Source organism: Triticum urartu, chromosome 2, assembly GCF_003073215.2.
Source record: "Triticum urartu cultivar G1812 chromosome 2, Tu2.1, whole genome shotgun sequence".
NCBI lineage: Eukaryota > Viridiplantae > Streptophyta > Magnoliopsida > Poales > Poaceae > Triticum > Triticum urartu.
This window is the reverse complement of record NC_053023.1, coordinates 468,600,516-468,610,712: the sequence shown is the minus strand read 5'-3', so window position 1 is coordinate 468,610,712 and position 10,197 is coordinate 468,600,516. Positions and strand designations below refer to the sequence as shown.

The 10,197-nt window shown below is 43.1% G+C and overlaps 1 protein-coding gene across 3 annotated transcripts; it reads left to right on the top strand.

Annotated features, from left to right (window-relative positions):
- Nucleotides 1-1,422: 1,422 nt before the first annotated feature.
- LOC125537948 (protein PYRICULARIA ORYZAE RESISTANCE 21-like) lies at nt 1,423-3,295 on the top strand. Of its 3 annotated transcripts, none has more exons than XM_048701262.1 (3): nt 1,423-1,602; nt 1,905-1,986; nt 2,159-3,295. In XM_048701262.1, exons 2-3 carry the CDS (start codon nt 1,905-1,907, stop codon nt 2,983-2,985), a joined length of 909 nt encoding a protein of 302 aa, XP_048557219.1. In that variant the 5' UTR covers nt 1,423-1,602; the 3' UTR covers nt 2,986-3,295. The 3 variants fall into 3 exon arrangements, with proteins under 3 accessions (XP_048557219.1, XP_048557220.1, XP_048557218.1); XM_048701263.1 differs by having other exon boundaries at nt 1,517-1,689; XM_048701261.1 differs by having other exon boundaries at nt 1,522-1,681.
- Nucleotides 3,296-10,197: the final 6,902 nt, after the last annotated feature.

Genomic DNA, 10,197 nt, shown 5'->3' with positions numbered 1-10,197 from the left:
GATCTCGTCTCAAAAGGCAAGTGGCTATTGCAGTCTTTAATTCTGGTATGGCCAAGATGTTTGTAGGTGTCCTTTTTCTTCAATGTTGGTTCATTGTAATTTTCAATCTCTGACGAGCAGCATACGATCATATCAAAGAAGAAAGCTAATACATTTTGCAATGTAATTCTATTTTGTACTCCCTGTGTCCCAAAATAAGTGTATCAACCTTAATATAACTTTGTACTAAAATTAGTACAAAGTTAAACACTTAGTTTGGAACGGAGGGAGTAGCAGTCTCTGTACGTCCAATTGTCCTTTTATTATACTGGCCGTTGTTTATCTTGATAAATTTCAGATATAAGATATTTTCTTCTTTTTTTGATAAAACTTCCAATCTACTTATCTTCAATCATGGCAATACAACGAACACCAGAAATAATAAAGATTACATCCAGGTCCATAGACTACTTAGCGATAACTACAAGCACTGAAGCGAGCCGAAGGCGCGCCGCTGTCATTGTCCCTCCCTTGTCGGAGCAGGGCAAAACTTGTTATAGTAGACATTCGAAAAGTCGTCGTACTAAGACTCCATAGGACCAGCGCAACAGAAGAGCAACCGCCACCGATAAAGAGTAGCGTAGATCGGAAGGATCCAACCTCCACACGTCCATCGATGATGCTAGACACATCACTGGAACAGGGGCTAGGCGGGAAAGACCTTATTCCATCTTCAGGTAGCCGTCGTTGTCTCGTCTTTCTAAGCAGGACTTAAACCCTAACAAAATTTTAAAAAACATCTAAAAACGGAGCCCTCCCGCCGGCAAAGACCGAGATCCACCGCGCCGTCATGGCTCTAAGGCCACCGGAGACGAGGCGGATCGGTGGTGGCGCCGCCGGAAGGCAAAGAAATCCTAAGTTTTTTTTAGAGACGAGGCTAACGTGTAGATATAAGACCTTTTCTGATGTCTCTTTAAAAAAACAAGACTCGGCAGCTCGTGGCGCTAAAGCCCGAGTGCACCAGCAAGAAGAAGAAAAAGGATCAGAACGAATCAGTCCAAGGCCACAATGTTTTGAACCCAAGCTTCGAAAATTGTTCTACAGATCGAGCACGAGCAGCGCGAGCGCCATGGAAGGACGCGGCGATTATGTTGCGGGTGGCAGCCGCACGGAGGAGCAGGTGATCAAGGATTTTCACTTGGATACTAGTCAAATTTTGCTTTGTGTTTTCTGAGTTCTCTCCCATTGGGTGGGAGGACTAGATTTAGACACGAGTCAGGATTACTGTTGCCTTGCCGTGTACCCTCATAACCGAAGGGAGAGCAAGAAAACAACCACACTGAAGAGGGATCGGCAAGATCTTAATCCCTTCTTCGTAAGCCAAAAGGAACTTCTGAACCGAGCAGAAAAGCAAGAAAACGAGAGGAACTATCTGAAAACGACCAAATCGTCCTTTCCACTGGAGGCGCGATCGGACGGACCAGACGGGACATCACCATTTTTTGGCAGCCTTCGGCGTACCCCCAACATAAAGGAACGCATGGTTCACCTCTCCCTGCTCATCCTCCTCCGTTTCTCCACTCGCCCATGGGCACTGCAACCTTCATGCTCCAGAGCTGAGAGGTGAGCTTTATCGACCCCACCACCACCACTAGACGTTTTTCCTTTAGTTGCTGCAGAGCTATTCGTGCTAATCCACGAGGTAAGCATGTAAGCAATGTTGACACTTACTAGTTTTTCTTATTTTCAAAAGCATTCGATATGTTGCTGAGCAGAGCAGCTAGAAATTTCAGAAATGATGGACACATGCTAGGATTGCAGGTTTTCGGTCGGTGCGATATAACGATCAAATGAAAATACAATTTATATTAAAAAAAACTATGATTGCTTTGCCGGGCTGTTTTCATCTGTGTGACTTTTTGCAGATGAGTATACTGGTGATTACGGTAGACCTGCAATGCTGCCGCTGCAAGAAGAAGATCAAGAATGTCCTCGAGTGTCTCAAAGGTAAAACCAGGGCCCATTCTTGCACTGGGAATGGTATCTTCAAAACAAGGAAATTGTTCCAGATTTGCTATTTGTAGTGCTTTTCGATGAAACTGCACATAACAGTTCTTCTTACGTAAGATTGATCATAAGAGGATTCATGCAATTAACAAGTCGTGTTTGCGTGTAACAGAGGATTACTGCATCGAGAAGATTGAGTACGAGGACAAGGACAACAGGGTGATCGTCCGTGGGAAATTCGACGCGGACAAGCTCTGCAAAAAGATCTGGTGCAAGGCCTGCAAGGCCGTCAAGGAGATCGAGATCGTAAAACAATGGCCGCCACCGCCGCCGCCGCCGCCCCCATGCCCAGACAAGCCAAAGAAACCACCATGCGCATGCACATGCCCGCCTCCGCCTGACCCGCCAAAACCATGCACATGCACATGCCCGCCTCCGCCCGAGCCGCCAAAACCATGTCCATGTCACCCGAAGCCATGCCCGCCGGCTCCTGAGCACAAACCATGCAAACCTGAGCCCAAACCATGCCCGTCTGAGCCCAAACCATGCAAACCTGAGGCCAAACCATGCCCGGCTGAGCACAAACCATGCAAACCTGAGGCCAAACCATGCCCTGAGCCGGAAAAGAAAACAACGCCGCCGCCGCCGCCGCCGGCGGCCAAACCAACATACAAGTTCGTGCCATACCCGTACCCGGTGCCGTACCCTATGCAGTGCCAGAGCTCGCCGTGGAACTGCCCTCCGCAGCAGTGTCACTGCTGCCCTGCCGAAAAGCCACCGGCCCCGCCGCCACCGCCTCCCCCACCGCCGCCGGACCCCCCCAAGCCGGAGCCCTGTAAGTGCTCGCAGTCGCAACACCCCTCTCACGGTGGCTGTGGCTGCGGCAAGCCGCCTGCTAATTGCTGGCCGCCGCCCACCTGGCCGCCGCAGCAACCCTGCTTCATGCCGCCACCATGGTTCACGGAGGAGAACCCATCGGATGCCTGCTCCATCATGTGATGATTGATCTTGGATTACTACGATGAACAACCCATGGACTGCACTGATGTGGTGCTGCCACGTTATCTGCACCGCCTAATTTTTTTTACCATGCATCGAAAATCCGAATAATGCGAGCCTTAATAAACTAGTCCAGTGTTACTTCTGTACGTCTACGAGTTCAGCTGTTCAATATACGTTCGAGGAGGAAGATGTGTCATGTAATCATTTTTATTTGTGGATGTAATTTAATTGATATGTTGTACATGTAAATCCTGTTTTATTTGTGAACGTGATTTTTCTTTTGAGAATATTTGTGAAGGTGATTTAATTTATCCTTTTTTAGCGAAAGTAATTTATTGATCTGTTGTACTATTGATAGTCCACAATGATGGAGGGTGTTTACCAAGCGGTCAAAAAACTTGCAATGATGGAGGGTGCTTGTACGTCCTATAGCGCGGGTCCTTCTTCACCGGCACATATCATTCTGCTTCCCACCAAAACACTATTTCTGAGTCGTGTACCGATTTTCTTTCTTCGCTTTTGGGCATGTGATGTACCATTGCCTTGGATCTTGGTAGAACTCCTTTCATTTTCTTAGCACTTGGATAATTTGTTGTACTGCTATGGTCGATGCTTTATAATAAAGGGAGGTTTTATTTAGCGAATAAAGAGAGGTTGTCATAGACCTTTTTTTTAGTTTCCTTGCACTTGAATAATTTGTTGTTTGGCAGTGGTCGGTCCTTATATATAAAGTGGAGTGAAAGTCTATTTTCATGAAACACTGTTTCTCACAACATAATGATGATGGATGGTTCAACTCGTGTACAAAATAATGATTTTTTTCATTTTTGTTTGACTAATTTTTACATTTCTTTTTTAATTTGGAACATTTTTAAAATCCAGTATGTTTAAAAATATTAGTGAACATATTTTGATTCAGCGAAGTTTTTCAAATAAGTTGTTTTTCTCAAGCTAGAATTGAAGCGAGCAGGAAAAAAACTAAGTAAGCGGAGCAGGGATCCGAGCCGAGCGGGCAAGAGCTTCATGGACCGAACAATGTGAGCGTTATAGCAGCAGTTCCATGGTCTAAGCATGGAATAGGAACTCCCAAGGAGCTACACGATCACCACTGGCTGACACTGAACCTGAAACATGCAAGGACACCACAGGTCCACAAGCATGCATCAAGTAACTCTACTGTCTTCTTAGAACAAATACCAACTCTAAAAACAGCCCAACATGGTATACGAATAAAAAAACGCCGCCATGACATAATTATGACCCAAGCCAACACAAATAAAATTATAACGAAAAAACTGACTACAATAACCTGCTAGAGAAAAAAGAGTTAATTCCATTCCCACGAGTGAAAAACAGTGCAACGAAGCGCGCGTTAGCCTCTAGTGGGATTTAAAGTTGGGTGGGCTGGTCTACCATAATAAATCCATATATATTGGGATATATTTTATATAAATCAAAAAAAGTTATTGTACATGTGTAGCCACGTGCAAACACACGATATGATACCATCCAATTTGACACCCAACTAAACTCGGTCCAGACCCCTCTTATCACGAGTCAACATCAATGGCATACAATTCTGATCTAAGATGGATAGACAGATTGTGCAGGTCAGTGGCCAACAACACACGAAGGCACAATAGCCCCATAACACAAACATGAGGTCGAGCTGAGCAGATAGGTAGGTATAGGGTGGTATTCAGGATTAAGGACAGTCATTTACTTGCATTTTCTCATCTAGCTACAAAACATACATATGTATCCAAGTATTATATAACATCAGACCATCAGTCATGGGTACTAGTTCACTAGTGTAGTAGGAAAGACTAGAAAAAAGTCCGTATCATCACAGGGTTTAACACTCATATAATGACAAGTAATGCAGTGGGAAAGACTATTGCACATGCACATAAGTTTATAATTTTCGTGAGATCATGCATATAAATTTGTAATTTATAGTAAATCACCCCTTCTACATTCTGAAGCTCATCCAGGACAGGGAAGACTATGGATCCCCGCAGGGGCTAGGCACCTGAGCGCTGTCATGTTGAGAGAGTAATCCTATTTTTTGACGGCGTCGTACTTGTATGATGGGCTATGTTGTGGAGCCGATGTAATGGACTATAAACTCTTTCTTTCTTAATTAATTAGTGAGACAAATCTTTGTCTCGGTTAAAAAAAATACAGTTGCAGATAGACATACATCTACTAACAATACTTTGTCTTGTAAGTATATGTAAAGATATACTCCTTCCGTTCCTAAATGTAAGTCTTTGTAGAGATTTCCAGGGGCGGAGCTCTGTTAGGACTAAACAGGGCCATGGCCCGCCCAGGAATTTCACCAAATTCTTTTACCTATGTGTTGTTCCTAGTTCCTAGCCCAGTCCACGCAACACACAGCACGCCCATCCCCTCTCGTCTCATACTCGCACCGTACACAGACGCACAACGTCTCCAATTCCCCATCCTCTCAGATCTCTGTATGTGCTTATGATTCAGAATCTGCTGACTTCATCTTGTAAGATTCAGAATTAGAAAAAAAAAACACCCTTTGGCCCGCCCAAAATTTTCTTTCAAGCTCCGCCACTGGAGATTTCACTATGAACCACATACAGATGTATGTAGATGCATTTTAAAAACAGATGCATTCATTTTGTTCCGTATGTAGTCTATAGTGGAATCTCTACATAAACTTATATTTAGGAACGAAGTGAGTAGTTACAAACAATCCACGTGGAATAATGAAGGGCCAACTTTTTTGCATGTCCTTTCCCTCCCAAATCGTACTTTCCACGGGAAACAATGAAGGACCAGGACTTTTGCAATTTGGATTTGTGCACTTGTTCCTTGTTTGATGTCCAGTGTCCACGGACCAGCGCGTCCTAGCTGCTATGGGATCCCTGTCTAGCGCGACGGACCAGGGCGTCCTAGACATTTGTTTCGTTTTCCCTTGGGGCTTCAATCGGATTTGGACTCCCTACCAACTCCACCGAGCTAAATTGACACTCTTGTCTTTATACATACGTCGTTTTTTCTTTTGCGGGGAATATACATACGTCGTTTTTTCTTTTGCGGGGAATATACATACGTCGTTGACAGTATCGTACGAGCTTATATCGCAGGTCTCCCTATCTATCTAGGTAGAATTTAACAGAAAAAACTACCACAATTCGGGCAAAGTGACCCTCATAACTACTCCTACCACGCTACAAAAAGTCCTATGAAACTACTACCATTTTTTGTATTTTTGTTTTTGCTCAAAACTATCACTTTTGATAAGGTACCGATTCAGGCATTTTAAGCCGGATTATGACAGCCCAGGGGTGGCCCATCTGTCAAGTCTGACACGGCATTGAGTAGTTTGACCGTCAAGTTGTATGTGGGCCCCACCCATCAGAGTCAACCATTATCTCTATGACATTTTAATAAATTTGTGGGCACCCCAGTACATGTGGTCACGGCGAGTGGCAGTGTAAGCTTGACGGAGGGAGGAGCTGACGGCCACTACAGCCGGCCGCAAGGAGGCCGCCGCCGGGATTCAAAGGCCCACCTGACTGTCTTCACCAAGATGAAAGACGCCGACAGGCATGGATCACAGACGGTGCCTTCAAACACTTTGTGCTTCGGCTCCAGTGGCAGCTGCAGAACGGACGCATCCACGTGGTCGTTCTCCCCTCACCGCTGAAGTTGCATCCGCTATGGCAACCGTAACTACTGGAGGTGACGGACACGGAACGACGTGCTCCCCGCAAACCCGTCGTCCCGTCTGGAGCCCGACTCAATTGGCTCGATGCTAAGGGACATCTGTGACCTCATCCGCACTAGCAGAGCCCTCGCCACTTCACACACTTCCCGTGTCCAGCAACAAGTGGTTGGCATCAACGTGGTGTCGTTCATTTCCTCTCGGAGAGGGGCTCATTAGCTACATCAATATGGAACCGTTCATGTGGGCCACCTCCCCGGTAGCTGCTAAGCCGGAGATGGTGGTCGTGGACTGGCTTGGCAAGGCTCTGCACTTGCCGGAGAGCCTCTTTTTCGTCGATGGCGGCAGGGGCACTCTTTTGGGCACCTCGTGCGAGGCCATCACCTCGAGGAACATTGGGCATCGGGGCTGGATCGGGGCATCGAGGCTCAATTGATGCTGGGTGACTAAACTAGTGGATTTTTTTATTAAGACAACCATGTGGGTCCCACATGTCATAACGCTCAACTTAACGGTCAACCAAACAAAGTTGACCTTGTGGCGCCACGTAGAACTGACCGGTGGGCAAATGTTGTCACATCGGGTTTAATTTTAGCCCGATTAGTAATTAACTCGTGGTGGTAGTTTTTAGCAAAAAAGTAGAGATAACATGGTGATTTTGCAGGACATTTTGTAGAGCCTGAGAGACACCTACCTGAACTGTGATAGTGTGTTTTTTAAATACGTTCTAGTCCTCACTATTTTTCATTTTTTTTCATTCGTCGGCGCGTCCTTTTGTCCGTCACCTCTCTTCGGTTTGTCAATTCCTATTTGCCGCTCAAGGCGCTATTTATAAGCAATTCTGTACATCGCGCACACCTACAAAGGAATGGCCGACCCATATAGGTTGCGTTCTTTTACATAAACATCAACCATCCGGTTTTGTGAAAGCTTCTAAATGCTTCCAAGCGGTTTTGTGAATCTTCTACGAGCTTCCGACCGCGGTTTGTTTTCTGATTTTATTTCTTTTCTTTGTGTTTTTTCCTTTTTTTGTTTTTGCAAACTTTTTAACTGTGTTTTTCTAAACTTCATGAACTTTTTCCATGTTTGTGAACTCTTCTCAGATTTGTGAACTTTTTCTAAAATTCATCAAAAAAAATGAAAATTCATTGTTAAAAACAAGTCATGATTTTTTTCAAAATCGTGAACGTTTTTCAAATATTCAGGTTTTCTTAGAAAACAGGTGCCTCTTCACGACTTTGCAAAATTCACATTTGGTTTTTAGAAAAAACTTATGTTTTATCAGAACCAACCACTATTGTTTTTTCTTCTGGAATGGGAGCAACGAATGAGGATTTTTTAGGGCAAGTCATGTTTTCTGCTTTTTTTAGGGAAGGTAGTGGACGGGCAAGCGCAGGCGAGAAACTATCCTAAGCGGCCGGCCCAAGTGTTGCTGAAGCGAGCGCCAGTTCCAAACCAGCGCTGAAGGCGCTAATTACAAGCACTCGTGAGGATCCTATTTCCATAACTGACACATATCGCTTACAGCAACGCGTAAGACAGCGATTGCATACTGAGGGTGCTCCTGTAGGACGACTCCTTACCACATGCGAAGGGATCAGTCGAGACATGAGAGTGTTTTTCGTCCGGTTTTTGAAACTTCAATCTGCTTCTAGGAGATTCCATATGTTTTTTTTTCTTTTTCCTACATTTTTTTGTAATGGTTTTCTTTCTGGGTTATTATTTTCTTCATGTCTCTTTTGTTTCCTTCTTCTTTCTCTATGTCTCATTTTTTTCGGTTTTTTTCTTCTTTTTCTTCCATGTTTTTTCCTTTCTTTTATTTTTTTGCAAAATTTCAACTAAATCAAAAAAATTGATCTTTTAAAAAAATCATGTTTCAAAATTTTGTTCATTATTTTAAAAACATGCTTGAAATTTCAGAAATTGTTAGTTTCAAAAATATTGTGCTTTTTCAAAATAAATCTGAATTTCATAAATTGTTCACATTTTTTAAAATGTCATGATTTAAAAAATCCAAACAGGTTTTGTATTCATGGATAGTTTTCAAAATTTGAGAATTGGTTTGGAATTCATGAAAAAAATTGAACTCATGAAGATTTATTATATACACATGAACATTTTTGGAATCCGAGTTTTTTTCCATTCACAATTTTCTTAAAATTCATGATCGTTTTTGAATTTATGATTTTTTTATTGCACGAGCATTTTTTGTATTTGCATGAACATGTTTTGAGATTGCAAAAATCATCCAACATTTTTTAAATTCGTAATTTTTTTTAAGATGTGAACATTATTCAAATTCTTGAATATTTTATAATGCATTAACATTTTTTCAAATTCATGAAATTTTTTGAACTCGTAAACTTTACTTGAATTTGTTAATATTTTTCTATTCACTAACATTTTTGCATATGCATGAACATTTTTTGATTCATGAACTTTTGTTTTCAGATTTTCCAAACATTTTGAATTTGGAACTTCGTTTCAAATCGATGAACCAATTTTTCAAATTAGTTATGATTTTAAAAATTCGTAACAAGGAAAACAAAAGGTGAAACGAAAGAGGCAAACCAGTACGTGAGGGATGTTGGAAATATGCCCTAGAGGCAATAATAAAATGGTTATTATTATATTTCTTTGTTCATGATAATTGTCTATTGTTCATGCTATAATTGTGTTATCCGGAAATCGTAACGCATGTGTGAATACATAGACCACAACACGTCCCTAGTGAGCCTCTAGTTAACTAGCTCGTTGATCAAAGGATAGTCATGGTTTCCTGACTATGGACATTGGATGTCATTGATAACCGGATCACATCATTAGGAGAATGATGTGATGGACAAGACCCAATCCTAAGCATAGCTCAAATATCATGTAGTTCGTTTGCTGTAGCTTTTCCGAATGTCAAGTATCATTTCCTTAGACCATGAGATTGTGCAACTCCCGGATACCGTAGGAGTGCCTTGGGTGTGCCAAACGTCACAACGTAACTGGGTGACTATAAAGGTACATTACAGGTATCTCCGAAAGTGTCTGTTGGGTTGGCACGAATCGAGACTGGGATTTGTCACTCCGTATGACGGAGAGGTATCTCTGGGCCCACTCGGTAATGCATCATCATAATGAGCTCAATGTGACCAAGTGGTTGATCACGGGATCATGCATTACGGCACGAGTAAAGTGACTTGCCGGTAACGAGATTGAACGAGGTATTGGGATACCGACGATCGAGTCTCGGGCAAGTAACGTACCGATTGACAAAGGGAATTGTATATGGATTGATTGAATCCTCGACATCGTGGTTCATACGATGAGATCATCATGGAGCATGTGGGAGCCAACATGGGTATCCAGATCCCGATGTTGGTTATTGACCGGAGAAGCGTCTCGGTCATGTCTGCATGTCTCCCGAACCCGTAGGGTCTACACACTTAAGGTTCGGTGACGCTAGGGTTGTAGAGATATAAGCATATGGTAACCCTGAAAGTTGTTCGGAGTCCCAG